An 18919-nucleotide genomic window follows, 5' to 3' on the forward strand; every position below is an offset into this window, starting at 1 on the left:
CTCCACTTCTCACACTCCCTCACTTCCTGGCACATCAGTTCCGTGCATTTTCTGTTGGCTAAATCCAGTCACATGGCCTCAACTAAGTGGAAAGGGAACTGAGAAAGTAGCTTTTCTATTGGCTCATGTGTTAGTCAGGGTTCTCCAGAGAAACAGACCAATAGGAGATACACACACACACACACACACACACACACACACACACACACACAAGATTTATTATAAGGGATTGGCTCATGCAGTTATGGAGGCTGACAAGTCCCAAGATCGGAGTCATCAGACTGGAGACCCAGGATTGCTGATGACATCTGAAGGCAGAAAAAAAAAAAAAACCCAAATGTCCCAGCTCAAAAGCAGTCAGGCAGAGGGAATTCTTCTGTACTCGTGGGAGGGTAAGCCTATGCACACCTTCACCTGATCAGATGAGGCCCACCCACGTTACAGTGAATAATCTGCTTTACTCAGGCTACTGATTCAAATGTTAATCTTATCCAGGAAACCCTCACAAACACACACAGAATAACGTTGGACCCGGGGGATCCCTGGGTGGCTCAATGGTTTGGCGCCTGCTTTTGGCCCAGGGCGCGATCCTGGAGTCCCGGATGAGTCCCGCGTCAGGCTCCCTGCATGGAGCCTGTTTCTCCCTCTGCCTGTGTCTCTGCCTCTCTCTCCCTCCCTCTGTGTGTCTATCATGAATAAATAAATAAAATCTTTTTTTTAATACATAAAATCTTTAAAAAAAAATAATGTTGGACCCAATACCCAGTCACCTCTGCTGCCCAGTCAAATTGACACATACAATTAACGAGGACAGCCCAGGAAGAAAATGAGAGTTTGGTGAGCACACAGCATGTTCTGTGGGAAAGGCTGGATAGCAAGGAAGGCTGTTTTGGTGCAGAGGAAAAGTGATCTGTGGTGGGAATAGTTCCCTGGAGGGGGAACACGTGCTGAAGGGGCCCGCTCAGCTCCAGGCCCATGAAAGCCCTGGAGGAGGGCAACACACAGCAGAACCCCTGGTGTGCTCTCACTGCTGGGCCTGGGGGCTCCCACCTTCCTGTAAAGGGAGACTCTGGTGAGAACATTTTGTCCGTTTGATAGTTTTATTAGATCCTGTGGCACAGGTAGGACTTGAAGAGTTGCCCACAAAGGGAGTGGGGGGTGCTCAGCTCCCCAGGAAAGGCTTGGGAGGAACTCTTTTTATGTGGTAAAGCTGCATGCTCACTCCTGAGGTGTAAGCCTGACCGCATATTCCCAGGAAACCTGAAAAGCATGCTCCTCGGAGAGGCCAGAACTTAGGGCAGGGAGGAGCTGGGACCCCAGGAGACTTGCATGGATGTGGGAGCAAGAGACAGAGACGGCACAAGTTAACTCCCAGACACACAAACACACAGGAGCCTATGGTCCCAGGCCCTTCCCCTTTGTGGTTTTGTTTTGTTTATTTATTTATTCATGAGAGACACACAGAGAGAGGCAGAGACCAGGCAGAGGGAGAAATGGGTTCCCCGAGGGGAGCCCAATGTGGGACTCGATCCCAGGACCCCGGGATCACGCCCTGAGCCAAAGACAGACGCTCAACCCCTGAGCCACCTAGGCGCCCTGGCTCTTTGTATCTTGATTGTCCAGGCCAATGGAGCAGACATTGTCTGACAGTTTGACGTTGAGGGTCATATCAAATATTTATTCAAATGAGAAAATGTTGCATAGTGTGATCACATCTTTTGGTGGGAGGGATGCATGTGTATCTGTGTATGTGTGCTGGAAAACAAGTAGGGGATGTGAAATAAAACATTAGCTGTACTTTTTAAAGAGTTGATTTGAAAATCCTGGTAGATGCAACAGCACACGTTCTGCCATCCCACGTAGTCAGAGCACCTGCGTTGGTTCACAGCATGGTTACCGATGAAGGCAAGACCCGATCATCTTGAAGTTCCACTCTGGAGTTAGCAGAGCTCATCTCAGGTCCATAGGAGGCCAGGAACAATGGGTACCATGACTATTAGCCATGTTGCAATCCAAGCTACTCCAGAGGATTTGGCTGAAAGAGCAATAAAACTCCAAACACTTAGGTGATTTGACTATAGGAAGGAAAAGGCTACTTCCCCTCTCCATTCTCCACCCCACATCCCATCTATATCAAGAGAGAAAAAGGGAAGAGGAAGACAGATAGGAAGGGAGGGGAGAGAAGGGGTAAGAACAGAGGAGAGGGAGGACAGGACAGGAGAGGAAGCAGAAAATAAGAACAAAAAGGGAACAGTGATAAAGTGGGGAAGGGAAATTAGGGGCGCCTTTCTAGGATACACTGGGTGGCTGGAAAGTGACAAGATTGCTTTAGCCCTCCCAAAAAAAAGGGCCATGTTACTGTTTTCATCCTCTTTGCAGATGAGCAGTTGCCCTCATTTTATAAAGGACAGGGGACTGTGTCTCTTCTTTTTGCTGGATCTCAGGATGTGGTGTTGATTTGAAGGTGGTATCATGGTCAGACACCAAACTGTCACATCAGGTCAGTGATGGCAGGAGAGACTAGTCTTCTAGTCTAGTCTGGCATGGCCAGTCAGGTGGGAAGAATAAAGACGAGTGTACAGGTTCCATAGTCCGCATGTGGGAGCACAGGTGAAGAAATTAGCACAGGTGGGACAGTGGACGGGTCCAGGAAGACCAGGAAAGAGCAATGTCTCTGGGGCTCTGGTCCCTGATGACTGGCATGACAGGGAACTCAAGTAAGTGCTGGCACCACAGGTATGACTTATTCTGGAAGGATATGGATATGTATCCTCAGGGATGTGGTTTCCGGGGTATGGAAAGTACAAGACCCAGAATGCTGGAGATAGTAATCCAAATTTATTGAGGGTTCCCCTCCTAGTGTCTGCAGAATTGAAGGAACTGTTCTAATTTAAGTACCATTCATTGAAGACTTGTCAGGCACTGTTCCAGGTAGGGCATCTGTACCGCCTCATTTAGTCCTTAGAACAGCATGAGATGAGGATTACTACTTTGTCTGTTATTTAAAGAAACAACTTGGAGAAGGACATGGACTTGGAGAAGCTAAAGTCACTTGCTTAGCTATTCAGTGTCAATCCCAGGATTAACCCCAAATACCGGACTCTGAAACCTATGAGCTTACTGCCCAATCCTGATTATCCCACAATAGGACCTGTGTAGGCTTGACAGAGGGCCAGGAGTGATGCTCAGATGAGTGGGTCCTCCCTAGAGAAAGAAGCTGAAACATGAAACCCAGAGTCTGCCTTTCTAAAGAGCAGAGTCCCTACCTTAGGATAAGACCTTCACTCCTGTTCACTACTCGTTCTTGCTTGTGCTCATCTACTTGGCCTTTCTTTCCTTTGCTGATTTAAGCTTTCTGCTAGAAACCTCTTCATGCACCCGCTCAACTGTCTGGTCTCCTCTTCCACCTGCGCTTCTTCCCTGCTCAGCACTGACAGCTCCGATTGTCCTACAATTACGGGGCCTCAGATTCTAGGACCATGCACTGTTAGACCAGGGGAGGAGAGCCAGCTGCCCTCCCAGGTGAGGACAATGAGCTCCACAAAAGCCAAGTAAGCTTGCTGAGGGGTGGGAGCAGAGCCAGGGATAGGACCTGAGTCTCTCAGGTCTCACAGATGCCTTTGGGATCCTCCATCTGAGCAGAAGGCTGAATAGGATCCTCATACCTTTCTTCATTCATTTCATTCAAAAGAAAACTAATTACCCCATACCTGCACTCCCCACCCCCACCCCCAGCTCCTTGTAAGCATTCCTTACCTAGTTTACACAGTTTGCTGAAGTAGATGGTGTCATTCTTGCTGCTCACAGGATTGCTGGCTTGGCAGGTGTAATAGCTGGAAAAATTTTGTTGGTAAACAGTAATTTCAAGCACAGGACTCTGGAGATCTGTGGGCAAGGGCCCTGAATCCCCATACCAGGTGTAGTTTGCTGATTGGCCTGAGATCTCACATGACAGTTTCAGATGACAGCTATTGTTCACCTCCTGTAACGTCTGAATTTTGATGCCAGGTTTACGTACAGGATCTGAAGATGAGGAAGATGTTGTAAGATGAGACAATGGGTTTATGCATTTATAAGGCAGTTACGCTTTGAACACTTAGCCAACAAAATATCAAGGGAGGTAAGGAGGAGCGCTGAGTGCTGCAGAAAGTTGTGTCATGGAGAAGGCACCCCCACAGGGGGAGCTAGTGAGCAGCTTTGACCTCTGGAGGTTCAGACTGGAAGGGTTGCTCCTTGAGGGTGAAGCTAAAATGGATCCAGGAGGGGGAGCCATACACCCAGAAACAAAATGGGTCTATGCCTATAGGTCAGAAAGAGCCTCAGAGATTTCTTGGGGTCAGACTTGGTATCCAGCTGTCTGAGCTACCTGAGGCTCCTTCTCCCGCACCTGGCCCACAGTTGGAACCTTGGCCTGTCTGTCCATCCAGAGCTCTTGGGCTCAGATTCAGCCAGAGTCCTGGGGTAAGAAGTATACCCTGCACACGGCAAAGCCATGTGGCTTTCCTGGAATCTGGAGAAAAACCTCATGTAATCCCCACGTCATCTGTGATGAACAGCATTGTGTCTGTTGACTTTGGTATCTCAGGGTTTAGCACAGTGCGTGCCGGATAGGAATCTGTAAGCATCCGATGAAAGGATGGATGATGGATGGATGGATGGATGGATGGTGGATGGATGGATGGATGGATAGATGGATGATGGATGGATGGATGATGGATGGATGGATGGATGGATGGATGATGGATGGATGGATGGATGGATGATGGATGGATGGATGATGGATGGATGGATGGATGGATGATGGATGGATGATGGATGGATGGATGGATGATGGATGGATGGATGATGGATGGATGGATGATGGATGGATGGATGATGGATGGATGGATGATGGATGGATGGATGATGGATGGATGATGGATGGATGGATGGATGGATGATGGATGGATGGATGATGGATGATGGATGGATGATGGATGGATGGATGGATGGAGCAGTCATGAGACACAAAGGACAAGTCAGTAGCTTTGAAGTGAGACCAGCCTCAGTCTGGGACGTGGCTCTCATGGAGTGATGTTATCAAGATCATTAACCCCTTGAATTTCCTTCTCAGGAGTACATGGACTCTACCTCATAGCCCAATGTTAGTAAGAGAAAATGGCATCACCCATGGGGAAGTGCTTCTTGCAGGGTGCAAGTGTCATATGCATGTCGGAGCTCACAGGGTCATCACTGCTGTCATCCTGCCACCAGATGGGATGAAACAGAATCCCAGCATCTGTTCCTTTCTTTCCTGGGGCCACTTTACCTGAAACCCTCTGGCGACTTTTCAATCTGGCCTTGAGTAAAACACCTGCAGAATCAGTGCTGCTCTGGTGTCAAGGATTAAATGTGCCAGAGCCTTGACCAGATCAGAGCTGGCCTCTGGCTGCCAGAGTGTGGGAGGTGAGGGGAGCTCCGCCTCCAGAGCCCTAGACCCGCCTCCTATGTGAAATCCCCTCAGATTACTGGACTTCCCCTGCGTGCTTAGATTGGGCAACTTTTTTCTATTTTCTGCCATTTCCTATGGCCTCACCTCTCATGCTTCTATCTTCCACATTTCACACGGAGAGCAGCACACACTCGGTGCTTTATGGATGGGATTCACTGAGCCAACCGGGGTGTCTGGCTCTACGATGCCCCCTCTGAACTATCAGAAATTCAAGGGTGATGCTGAAGAATGAGCTTTCTGCTAATCCCATCCTAAGGGTCTTACTTCAGGAAGGTGTGCTTACATCACACCAGCTTGTGGAATTTCAAATATTCAGAAATGTTACAAGCTAATTGTGAAATCATTAGCGCCTTGGAGCTGGCTGTGATGGGAGTATTTACCAGAAATTGGTAAATGATACAAATTTGGGCTTTTCTTAACACCACCATATGAGACTTTGAATCTTTTCCTTTTCCCAGGAATTTTCAGGCCATGTGACTTGGAGGAAATATGTGAGAAGAGGCCTCCAACCTTGGAGCCATTGAGAGGGTGGGACCTGATTGTATAAGACACTCTTCATTTCCACTGTTTTAGAGAAGAAAGAGGATTACAGATATATTCTGAGTATTGTCTAGAGATTTTGTATTTGTATTTTTTGGTAATTATCTGGCAGGAGGAAATTGCGTGATAAAATTATTTGGTTTGGAAAAAACCTCTCATTTTCACTTTTTGATGTTGCGCTCCAATTACCTACTTTGATTCTCATAACATCCTAAAAGGAAGTGCTCACTCGCGGCACATATACTAAAAATAGAACGATACAGAGAGGGCAGCCCGGGTGGCTCAGCGGTTTAGCGCCACCTTTGGTCCAGGGCCTGACCCTGGAGACCTGGGATCGAGTCCTGCGTTGGGCTCCCTGCATGGAGCCTGCTTCTCCCTTTGCCTGTGTCTCTGCCTCTCTCTCTCTCTCTGTGTGTGTCTCTCATGAATAAATAAATAAAATCTTTTTAAAAAAAAAAAAAAAAGAACGATATAGAGAAGATTAGCATGGCCCCTCTGCGAGGAGGACATCCTAAAAGGAAGATATAATTATCCTCATAATATGGGAGCCCTGCAGCTCTCAGGGAGATATACCTGTCTCGGTCTGCCCTGCCTCTCTTCTCTAGTTTTTACCTACCTCAACGCCACAGAGGCGTCCTCAAGAACCACGTTTCTGTGTTTTCACCTGACCCTTTGAGCCATAAATATTTCAGTCAGATACACATACCTGAATCAAGTTGGTTCAATCAGTTTCTGTCTTTAAATTCTGATAATTTAAACCAAGAGTTACAAAAGTCTGGGCTTTCAGAGGTAAGTCATGTAAATGGCAGGGATCCAGAGGCACAGTCCACAGATTCCTGAAGCTAGGGATTCCGGGCTGGCCCTGGTTTTCATTCTTCCTCCTGTTCAACCTTTCCTAACTCTTCTAAGTTCCTTGAATTGCTTTAAAATAGTTTTAGTTCTAGTTTCTTTAATAGACTTCCCCCCTCTCTCTCTCTCTCTTTTTTTTTTTTTTCTAAATTTACATCAAATTGGCTTCTGTTACTTGCCATCAAAAGAACTTACCTAATATGGGCACAAAGATGTTAACGATCTTTCTTCAAAGTCACACAGCAAGTAAGTGAGCTAGTAACCAAGGTTTTTAACCCAGATCCATCTGATCCCAAGTATAATCCTAGTCTTTATTTCACATATACCAGTTAGGCTGGAACTACAAGTGGAAGTTTCTGTCCTATCCATTCTGAAAGGTAGGAAAAAAAAAAAACTTCCTTTAACAGCTCCTGCCCTATCCTCTGTCTCTTGTCACTTTTTTCCTTAAATCTGATGAAGTCTGGGTTCATGTATGTTATTAAGATGAGCACAGAACTGAGCTCACAGGGTTGATCAGAGGAAAGCATGAAGAGAATAGAGAGGAAGTCATTTCTATGGTTTTTCCCTCTCTTCACATCTGAGACTCACTAAGGTCAGAAGACGTAAAGGTCCCAAGGCTATCAATTTGGGCTCTGCTGACCCAGGCTCACTCCCCAGAGGAACTGGCTCCAGGAGAAATGAATTAAGCCTGTCCTTAGATTTCTCTTTCCTCCTCCCAGAGAAAACCTCCATGAGACCTAGGAAACCTCCCAGTGGTCCATCCGGGGCCCTGAGTGGGACTCCCCAAACTCACCAAGTACCTCCAGTGAGATAGTCCAGTCCTCCTCTTTTCCAGAGTCCTTCAGCACCCTCAGGATGTAGGTGCTGCTGTCCTCTTTCTGGACCTTGTAGATGCATAGTGCATAGCTTTCATCAAGACTAGCTCTGTTCTTAAACTTAGAATTGAAGAAGTTAGTCCTGTTGGACTCCCATTCTACAATCTTCTGGTTGGCAGTGTAAAACCAGGTGACCCTGGAGAGAGCAGGCAAATCGGAGATGTGTAGGCTCACGTTGTTGCCGGAGACGGTAATCACCTGACGTTGTGAATGACCTGCCAATGAGAGTGAGAGCCATCTTGGAGAAGGGAGAATGGCCCAGCAGCGGAGGCCTGAGCTGGTGGGACAGGGGAGAGAGAAAGGGTTTCTTCTTAGAAGCAGTAAGTACAGTCTTCACCAGAGGCCTGGCCCTTGATCGGGAACTCAGTAAACGTTGGAGCTTGAGGCATGGGCATGAGGGTAGGGCACGGTGCTGCTTCCATGTCAATTAATAGAAGTAGTGACAACAGACAGCCCAGATCAGTGTTCTTCCACCTTGGCACTATTGACATTTTAGGCTAGATAATTCCCTGTTGTAGGAATTGTCCACGTGCATTGAAGGATGTTCAGCAGCATTCCTGGCCTCTGCCCACTAAGTATCAGTAGTACATCTCCAGACATGACAATCAAAATGTCTCCAGATATTGCCAAACGTCCCACCCCCATTCGGGCTGAGAACTACTGGCCCAAGTCATCCTTGGCAGACTCTCCAACATATGCCCAGGAAGATAGCACAACCCACAGTGAACCACTCCTTTGAGCACATCTTACGCATGCCTGTATCTTAGGAATCATGTTACACTGAAGTGATCTGTTTAATGTCTACTACCTTCTTCTGCCACCAGACTATAAACTTGAAATGACTCCTGGGAATCTAATTCATTTTCCATTATACTGTGATGGTTAAGAGCATGGGTTCTGGAATCAGACTGTCTCAGTTCAAATCCTGGCTCTACCACTTGCTAGCTATGTCAACTTGAGCATGTTACCTAATGGCTCTGTCTTTGTTTTGGTAACTATCTCTTAGAGTTTGTGACGGTTAAGTCTATGTGTCAATTTGACTGGGCTAAGCGATGCCCAGACAGCTGTAAAACATTATTTCTGGATGTGTCTATGAGGGTGTTTCTGGAAGAGATTCACATTTGAATTGGTAAACTGAGTAAAGATGATCACCCTTACCAATGTGGTGGGCACTATAATCCAATGAGGGCCCAAAAAAAACAAAAAATGCAGATGAAGAGCAAATTTGCTCTTTGCTTGAGCTGAGATATCTATCTTCTCCTATCCTTGGACATTCGTGCTCCTGGCTCTTGGACTTGGACAATGACTTACACCATTGGGCCCCCTGGTTCTTAGTCTTGCAGATTTGGACTGAAACTCCACCACTGTTTTCTCTGTGCCACCAGCTTGTAGATGGCAGATTGTGAGACTTCTCCATACAGAGAAATACATTGTATGGGTTATGCTTCAATAATAGCATGAAACAATTCCTCACAATAAACCTCTTTCTATACATTTATAGATAGTCTATTTGCCCTAGTTCTCTGAAGAACGCTAATACAGAGTTATATTAATAAAATGCTTAGAATATAACTTAATACAAATAGTCAATTAATACAAATAAAGTGCTTAGAATATTACTTGGAAGATTAGTAAGTATTCAATGTCATGTATTGTTTTATTATTATTATTACCGACATTATTTTTTGTATCCATACACCTAGTACTATGCCTAAGTTATTAAGATGTTTAACAACTGGTTGTTGAACTTATTTTATTAGACCAAAACAGTGGCAAAATAAGGACTAGACTAATGATATATTTTTTAGAAATGGATGTCTATATGAGAATATGAAAGATTGAAGAATATGAAAGAAAGAGCCTAAAATCCAAAAAATTGTAGCAGCTTCTGAATCAGCTTTCACTTAAATTTAATGGTCTAAAAATAAAGGATGTCAGTATGCACAAGGTATAGCACAAAACCATGTCACTGGTCTAGGACATGTAGTGATGAGAAAGAGATCCCAGCACCTCTACCAGGACAGAGAACCTCCCTAAAGCTTCCTTGGGGAGGGAGAAAGAAGGATGCATCCAATGAGAAAGAGTGAAGGATACAGAGCACACAGACTCCAGTTATGATCCAGGCCCAGTTGTACCTTGCACCCTTTCTCCTTGAGAGAATGGAATCTGCTTTACAAGGACAAAGAGATATGTTTGTCAAGGGTGTCCTCAACATACTCAAGTGAACTTCAGAATTTAGTGTGAGGGGCAGGGAGAAACTATGCAGACACACAGTCACTGATTTTGTGAGTTTCTCAAAGGCAAAGACAATGTCTTGCTCAATTTTGAATCCCTACAATACTCGGTTGACATTTAGTATTAAGTAGACAACGAATGAATGGATGACAGTGACAAAATGTATACATTAGTTCTCCCAGTCTTTTTCTTCTCATGACCTGCTAGTCAATATTTTTCATATTTTTACTTTCCACTCAGCTTCTCCCTCTCTCTTGCTTCTTAAGATCAGTTTGAACTGATGAGACAGTAAGGAAAAGAGTAGATAAGCAAACACCAAGACCACTCAAGCTGGTTTAGGAAATAGGGGTGCTAGCACATTGGGGCTCAAAAGAGTAAGACTGGGGCAGTCCAGATAGCCCAGTGGTTTAGCGCTGCCTTCAGCCCAGGGTGTGATCCTGGAGATCCGGGATCGAGTCCCATGTCAGGCTCCCTGCATGGAACCTGCTTCTCCCTCTGCCTGTGTCTCTGCCTCTCTCTCTCTCTCTCTCTCTCTCTGTGTGTGTGTGTGTGTGCATGTGTGTGTGTGTGCGTGTGTGTGTGTGTGTCTGTCATGAATAAATAAATACAATCTTTAAAAAAAAAAAGAGTAAGACTGTCCAGGCAGTAGATGGATGAGATGGTTTGAGAAGACTGAAGAGGACAAGAAAGTTGGGTGTAGGAAGTGTTGCTGTAGTTTACAAATTAGATTTCCTTTAACATCTTTTGAGAGACGATAAGTAGAAATTTGAGTTACTGTTTAATTACGTATGACCAATGAACTGTGTTTCTTCAATATGAAAATGTGCCCAAACCTGGCCAGCAGATCCCTGTTTTATGGCTGGATCTTGATAATAATAAATGAATGAAAGATGACTATTATGACAAAGAAAGCAGAGAGTCAGTAGAAAAGATACTCAGGAAATCTAAAAAACAAAAAAAAAAAAAAAAAAAAAACACAAAACAAAATCACCAAAACCCAAACCCAACAACATAAAAGTATGTTGAATATGGCATCGAAATTTTCAGATATCAAAAGTCAATGCAAAACAGCTAAAAGAAACCTTGAAATATAAATCCAGCAGCCTCAAATGGGCCAAGATCGTGCTTGAAAACAGAAAATGGAAGAGTGAATTTTATTTTGAAATATTTTCCAGGGTGGCCTGGAAAAGCAACATAAACCTGAATATAGAAGCAGTAGAAAGAACACTTGGTTGACTGTTTTAAAAGGGATAAAAGATATTCTAGTCTTCTGAAAGAATTCTATAATTCATTCACAAATTAAAGAGAAATATGGCTTAATTTTGCTAATATAGATTGCAAAGTTAATGCGGAAACGAGGTAATACAATTTGGGGTATCAAGATGGTGGTTTTGTCTGCTAATTGTCTACTAAATTCAGATAAATTGATATCTTTCTTATCTACAGTATATTTATGTATTATTTCCATTTTTCAAGTAAATTGACAAAATCTTGATTTGCCTTCCTAACAATTGCATACATTAGAAGGCAGGGGAAGTAAGTGTAAAGAAAGTTAATTCTAACAGGAAGAAGTATCTGGTTATGTGTCTGGATGCATAGAATAAACTATGCTTATGTGCTGTTTACAATAGAAAACGAAGCAGCTGAGTCTAGCCCTGTTTCTTGTCTGTAGAAAAGCAAAATTAGAGTGGGGCAGAACTAGATCAAGGAAAGTGATTGTTTCATACCAAAGAATCTACCCACGAAAGTGAAAGAGGTCCTAAAGGGGAGAGGTTGTCATCACTCTAGAATCAGGTCACATGGTTTCTAGTATAACTATTAAGGAAGGAAAGACGTTTTAAAGATACTAATATTAGTTTTTTTTTTAATATTAGTTTTAAAGATACGAATACGGAGTTACCAAGAGCTCGCTGATGAAATCAACTATCTAACCTTACAATCTTTTAAGTAAGTAATATTTAAAACTAAAGTATGGGATCCCTGGGTGGCGCAGCGGTTTGGGCCTGCCTTTGGCCCAGGGCCCGATCCTGGAGACCCGGGATCAAATCCCACGTCAGGCTTCCGGTGCGTGGAGCCTGCTTCTCCCTCTGCCTGTGTCTCTGCCTCTCTCTCTCTCTGTGACTATCATTATTATTATTTATTATCAATAAATAAAAAAATAAATAAAAAATAAAAATAAAAAAATGTAAAAAAAATAAAACTAAAGTATGATTGACATACATTATATTAGTTTCAAGTGTACGCCATAATAACACGACATTTGTATACGTTGTAAAATGATCACAAGAAGTCTAGTTTGATGACTTTCTGCAGTGTTATGCTTACATTCCCTTCTCACTATCTTTTGTGGATCTGTTAGAGATTTTTGCTTGTCATGAGGCTCACACATAACACGCTATATATAGAACAGTCTACTTTAAGTGGATAGGAAGTTCAGTTTGATTGCATTCTGAGATGCTGCATTTTTACTCCCTTTGCCATATATTATGTTTGTGATGTCACATTTTGCATCTTTTTATTTTGTGCATCCCATAACTAATTATTGCAGTTACAGTTATTTTTTACTACTTTTCTCTTTTAACCTTCATACTAACTTTCTAAGTGATTATTTTGCTTCCTTTACTATATGTATTTACCTTTACCAGTGACACTTTTGCGCTCAACCATTGAACCACCCAGGTGCTCCTATCTTTGCTTTTTAAAATTCTTTTATCTTTTTGCTGACCTGCTTATATTAGTGTCATTGACCTGTCTTCCAGCTCACCAATTATTTCTTCCACATCATCTAGTCTGCTATTGAACTCTTCTGGCACATTTTGCAGTTCAATTGTCACATTCCTCAGCTCTGTGACTTCTGTGTTTTGTACTTTCTTATATTTTCTCTTTGTTGAAGTTCTTACTTGTTCATCCATTCTTTTCCTGAATTCAGTGAGATCTTTATGACCATTCTTTGAACTCTTTATTAGGGATGCCTGGGTAGCTCAGGGGTTGAGTGTCTGCCTTTGGCTCAGGACATGATCCTGGGATTGAGTCCTGCATTAGGGTTCTCGTGGGGAGCCTGCTTCTCCTCTGTGTATGCCTCTGCCTCTATCTGTGTATCTCTCATGAATAAATAAATAAAATCTCTCTCTCTAAAAAAAAAAAGAACTCTTTATCAGATTACTTATCTCCATTTTACTAAGGTTCTTTTTTCTGGGATTTTGTCTTATTCATTCATTTAGAATATATTCTTGCTTTTCCTCATTTGGTTGACTCTCTTTGTTTATTTCTCTGTGTCAGGCAAAACAACTACCTCTCCCAATATTGAAGGGGTGGGCCTATGTAGGTGATGAATCTTATTATTTACCCCTGCCCTAGTTCTTGGTTGTCTCTTGCTCTCTCTCTAATTACTTCAGACCCACAGAGCCAAGAAACACAATCCACACCCCCCCAACCACCAGAAAGGATGTTCAAGGGGTATCCCTTGTGTTAGCTGAGTGTACCTGCTAGTTTGGAGGGACTATGGGAAGTGGGAAGGAGCAGGACAGTAGCCCACTGAGGAAGCAGCATGAAAGGGTAGAGCTGCATCAGCAGCACAACAAAGCAGGTGCTAGCAGGTTAGACTGAGTGCAAAAATGGTGCCCACCAGCACTAGCAGGCTAGAAATAGAATGTAAAAAATGACAGCCACCAGCACCTTCATTCCTGGATAGAGTCCCAACAGGCTTTTGTCCCTATAGCAGACCCTTTAAGATCATCAAATTATTCTCCTTCACATTTGACATAGGCTCTTTTCAAGCTGTTGGTTGCAAAATGAGTAAATCTGCTTGTGAGCCCTTGAAGAATGGAATCTCCATTCCCTACAGCCCTATGGTTCTCCTGGATATAAGCTCCATTGGTTTTCAAAGCTAGATATTTAGGGAAGGGCTTGTCTCTCCAAGGCAGGTTCCAAGAGTTAAGGTGCCTGATATAGAGCAAAAAGTCCTTGTTCCTCAGGGAGGAGTTCTATATTTGTGAGAACCCTTCCCCATGGTGGGTTGCCGTGTCAAAGGTGGGATTTGGGTGAGACTGCTTCTCTGCCTCTCCTAACCACCTTGATACAGCCTTTTTATCTTTTGTTGTAGAGTAGCTGTCCAGCTAATTCTCAGGTTCTTTTCAGACAGAATTGTTCTATATATAGCCATAGATTTGTGTCCATGGGAGAAGATGAGTTCAAGATATTCTTATGCCACCATCGTGAACTGCCTCCTACCTTAAGGAAGTAATTTGACAATAGATATCAGGACCCCAGATTCTGTCATGGATGGCAAGAAGAATAGAGTACTATTTCCTGAGATGGGAAGACTAATGATTTTACTTGGCCAGATTGTAATGGGTCAAGAATTCAATGGAAGGTGAGAGAGGAGAAAACAAAAGTAAGCTAGTCTAAGACATTTCAGTGTGAATGGGAAAGAAATTGGTAGGGCATTGTGTAGAGGGACATGAAAGGTAAAAAAGAGAGAGAGAGAGGTTTCTGGTTTTATCTTTTAGTTTTATTTAAGAATGAAAAAGACAGCTATGATAAGTCAAGGGAAGGTGCCAGTAGAGAAGGAGACATGGAAGAGAAAGAAAGTGATCAACGGCACTGGGCTGGAGGGAGCTCGGAGCAGAGTTAATGGCCCAGGTCTTGCCTGGAAGGGGAGATACGTCATGCTCTGAGAGAAAAGGGAGGGTGGAAAAGACACCTGGGGATATAGAGAAGTTTATAGTTTAGAGGTGGTAGGCAACAAATTGAGAGGCATTCTGCCTAATGATCTCTAGCCCCCATTTTTTCAGTGAAGTAGGAGGCAAATCCTTTGCTGAGATCCCAGCTTGACTGAAACAATGTTTCACAACTTCCTCACTCCTTCCCTTTTTCCTTTCCTCCACCTATCCATTCATACACACACACACACACACACACACACACACACACACATATGTACATCAATGTATTCATTTATTCACTCTTCTAATAGATGTAGAGTAAGCACTTACTATCAGCTAGGGTCTGTGGTAGGCATCATGCATAGAGTGAAAGAGATAGTGACACTTGGGTGGCTCAGTGGTTGGGCACCTGCCTTTGGCTCAGGTCATGATTCTGGGGTCCTGGGATCAAGTCCTGCATCAGGCTCCCTGTGGGGAGCCTGCTTCTCCCTCTGCCTATGTCTCTGCCTCTCTTTGTGTGTCTCTCATGAATAAATAAATAAAATCTTTAACAACAACAACAACAAAAAGAGTGAAAGAGATATATCTCCTTATCTTAGAGAGCTTCCATTCTAGTGGATACAGACAATCAGATGATTCCACTATTGGTAATAAGTGTTGGGATAAGGAAAATATGGAATACTAAGGGAGCATGTCACTTGAATTTAGGGGTCAGGAGTGGCTTCCATAGAAACTGTGAGTAGAAATTAGTATAAGTAGAAATTACCCAGGGAAAGATGAGGACTGGAAGTAATCAGTGTTCCAACTAGGGGAGAATAAAAGTATCAAGTGCTCAGAGACCACAGAAGCAAGATCCATTTAAGGAAAGAGAAGTATCTCAGGTGATTAGAGCATCAACCAGGGGAAAATAGGAAGTGACCACATTATCCAGCGCAAGCTTATGCTCACTGTCTGCTGTAACTCTTGCTCACCACGGTCACCGCTGAAGAGTTTTCAAAAGAAGATTAACAGATAACCATTTTAGAAAATGTATAGCCACAGCAGTATGGTAAATACTAGACAGAGAGAAGGATGGAGTAAAAAAAAAGAGCTTTTAAGCAGGAGAGGAAAGTATTGTGGTAAATGATGGGAGAAAATAATGTCTTGGTTTAGAATAGGTGGTTTGATCTGGCAGGAATGGTGGAATTAGATATATTTAAGAGACTTTTTGAAGGTATAATTAATAGAACTTACTCATTGAACATGACAGTCAAGGAAAAGAAAGGAAGTGAGGATGGCTTCCAGAATTCTGGCTTCAGTAATTGGACAAAGAGATGTCATGTACTGAGAAAGGAAACAGAGATAAACAGTAAATTACAATAATATTTTTTAAAGTCTGCATATTTTTTGACACTCATTCCATCAAGAGGTGGGTTCTATGTTCCCTCCCTTTGGGGCTGGCCTCCAGGAGCAGGATACAGCAGAAGTATGACTCGCAAAGCACGATTAGAAAAACCATGCGGTGTTTGCCCACTTCTCTCAGTATACTCACACCAGAAGTTTCAGCTGCTATGTAATAAGCCCAGACACATAGTTATTGGATATTGCTCAGCCTACGCACCAGCAACATGAGTGAAGAAGGCTCAGAGATCACCCCAAGCCCCACCATAATCTGGTTGCATGCACATGAGATATACCAAGGCGCTGAGCACAATCCACCCCCACATTTGTGCACAAAATAGGTGATTATTATCTAAATCTGCAGAGTTCTGGTGGGTTATTACACAGCAATAGACAACCAGAACAAAGATAATGAGTTAGATTTCGGACATATGTTTGAAAAATATGGAGATGTTTAAAAAGCTGCTAAAAATTCATGTCTTAAAAATAATAATAATAAAAAAATAAAAATTCATGTCTGGGGGTAAAGAGGGAGCATTGGGCTCTAAAGTTTACTTATGTCCTTCCCAGGCTCTTAGCTTCTCAGATTATGTGTATTACATTTGCAAAAACAATTCTACACTCTTTATTTGATTTGACCCAAATAATAACCCCTTGAAGAAATGGGAAGCATATTATTATAATACCCATTATAGAATTGAGAAAGCTGAGGCTCAGAAAGCATTTATGATTTATAGAAAATCCCATGGCCTAGAACTCAGAACAGAGGTCTTCTGTTTCCCAGTACATGCTGCTTCCACTGCACTCTGCCAAGTGCTGTGGGCAGACAGGGAAGATGCCCAGGGGTAGAGGGTACCTGAAATCAGAGAGCTGAGAAACAAGCCTGAAGAGGGATGAAAGAAGAGATTTAAAAATGCTTCTCATATTTTTCCACAAAAGTACCCCTTACCAGGGAGGAGAGAACTACTAGGTCCCCAGGAAGATCTAGACATAGAGCCCAAAAGAAAGTTCTTTGAAGTCATTCATTCATATATTTAACAATTATTTCTTGAACCCAGGCTATGTTCCAGGCACTCTGCTAAGTTTAGCACTGTACACGGTCTCTGTCCTCAATCCTCCCAAGGATACACACAATCAAGCAATGCACCAATCACAATCTGGAGGTCTAAGGGAAAAAGTCACATAAAAATGAAAGCCTAAAGGAGGGGCAGAAGGAGAGGGCCGTGCAGTGAATCCTGGGCAGAAGAAAAAATCTAGCCATAACAGAGAAAGCACCTCCTCTGAGGCAAATAGCAAAGTTAAATGTAAATGGATATGATTAATAGGGGGGAAGTCATAAATTGGGGATAAGATGACCATCTGTAGGCATAATCCATGCCTGAAGAGACTTAGACACCAGTCCTGATATATTCTGGTTCTCTTAGTAGCACTGTCTTTCCCAAGACTTGGATTAATATTTCCCATCGTGTCTCTAGATGTACACAGTCATCAACCAGATCCAAAGTACTATCACTCTGAGAGGCCTGCAGGTGTGATCAAGAGGCTATGACTGAGCATGACTCTCTCCTCTCCCTAAAAGTTACACTGAATCTTATGATGCTGTGTTAGTTCCCTGTACTTGTTCATTTTTACTCATTTTTTTCCATAGTAGTGAGCATTAAAGCCTCTGACATGAAAAAGACCATAAGTATTTCTTATGGTGAGAAAGGCAATAGCTTAACTCCCACTTCTCAGCTGACCTGAAAAGAAAGGAAGTGGAAGGTGAACAGTTGTACACGAGGGAGACCGGAACAGCCATGGCGGAGGAATGATCCTTAACTCTTAACAACTAGATGCTGCGGCCTCCTTTGATATGAGGCACCCCAAGCCTCTACTTAGACCCAGACTACAAAGCATGGAATTAAATCTAAGGAGCCTGCTCCCCCATCTCCCTGAGGTCCTGTTTTTGTCACAACCCCTTGGGAAAAGAGAGGCTGATTCTCTTAGGGCCCAGGAAGGTTGCCCAGCTCACCACAGCCCTGCTACCAGCATAGAAGTATCTGCTGCCTGGAGACCACACTCCACTTTCAGGACTGAGCCCCACCCTATATCCTCTTTCCCATCTCACCCGTGCCTTCAGTGCACAATTGCAGGCACACGACTTGCGTAAAGTACCTTGAATGCTGGTTGCCAGGAACAAGTGAAGTAGAAGTAGACGTTCCAGAGCCAGACAGCACTCCCACCTTTGAGAGTTCATGTTACTTCCCAGGAATGCTGGAGACATGCCAGAACCAGTCTAGAAAGGTTTCAAGACCAGAGCCCCTGAAATCATGGCCCAAAGTTAAAGAACAGCACTAGTTGAACTCTCCACCACTCCGCAACTCATGGGTGGAGTCTGAGACCAAAAACAGGAAGCCTCCATATCTGAGAGCACAAAAAAGAAGTGAAGTGAAATGAACTATTTTGGTTGAATGTGCAGTTGGTTCTGTTTTCTGAGCAGAGGATCTATAGCTTCTGTTGGATTCTCAGAGATGTCAGTGCTCTGAAAAGATTAATGTCCAAAAAAAAAAAAAGAAGAAGAAGAAGAAGAACAGAAAAGATTAAAGTCCTCTGATAGAGAATATCTGCCTTTGGTTTCCCAGACAAGAGTCACCCTGATTAATCCAGAAGTTAAAATTAGTAGGAACCCACCAAGCCTGCAGGGGATTTCTGATCTCAGTCACCTCTTAAGTTGTAAGAGAGAGGAATAGGTCATATATAAAAGTCATTCAGAGCACAAAGCCAAAAAATCAGATTTCCCACATCCTAAGCTCCACCCTTTATGATAAAGTCACTGCTTACACCTTTACACTGGCCCATCTACTGAACATTAGTAGAAAAAAATAAGATTACTTGGCCCCAAAAAA

The 18919-nt window shown here is 43.3% G+C and overlaps 1 protein-coding gene and 1 non-coding gene across 3 annotated transcripts; one reads left to right on the forward strand and one right to left on the reverse strand.

The window, feature by feature from the left end:
- Positions 1–1554: 1554 nt before the first annotated feature.
- Positions 1555–18376, reverse strand: CD48 (CD48 molecule). Of its 2 annotated transcripts, XM_041722266.1 has the most exons (5): positions 18189–18376; positions 15888–15977; positions 7674–7970; positions 3757–4023; positions 1555–2035 (listed from the first exon to the last, which is right to left on the reverse strand). In XM_041722266.1, exons 2-5 carry the CDS (start codon positions 15889–15891, stop codon positions 1956–1958), a joined length of 648 nt encoding a protein of 215 aa, XP_041578200.1. In that variant the 5' UTR covers positions 15892–15977; positions 18189–18376; the 3' UTR covers positions 1555–1955. The 2 variants fall into 2 exon arrangements, with proteins under 2 accessions (XP_041578200.1, XP_041578199.1); XM_041722265.1 differs by lacking the exon at positions 15888–15977 and having other exon boundaries at positions 1559–2035.
- Positions 6467–6570, forward strand: LOC121472392. The gene has a single exon (XR_005982876.1). It is a non-coding gene; the product is annotated as a U6 spliceosomal RNA (small nuclear RNA).
- Positions 18377–18919: the final 543 nt, after the last annotated feature.

The sequence above is a fragment of the Vulpes lagopus genome, chromosome 11 (genome assembly GCF_018345385.1).
Source record: "Vulpes lagopus strain Blue_001 chromosome 11, ASM1834538v1, whole genome shotgun sequence".
NCBI lineage: Eukaryota > Metazoa > Chordata > Mammalia > Carnivora > Canidae > Vulpes > Vulpes lagopus.

What these genes read in the sequence shown, in the direction of transcription:
- CD48 (XM_041722265.1), bottom strand. Translation starts at nt 18,297, where the DNA reads ATGTCTCCAGCATTCCTGGGAAGTAACATGAACTCTCAAAGGTGGGAG. An exon ending in CCTGGCAACCAGCATTCAAG is followed by an intron (nt 7,971 to 18,188) that starts GTACTTTACGCA and finishes TCTCATTGGCAG; the next exon opens with GTCATTCACAACGTCAGGTG. An exon ending in TATCTCACTGGAGGTACTTG is followed by an intron (nt 4,024 to 7,673) that starts GTGAGTTTGGGG and finishes CCTCATCTTCAG; the next exon opens with ATCCTGTACGTAAACCTGGC.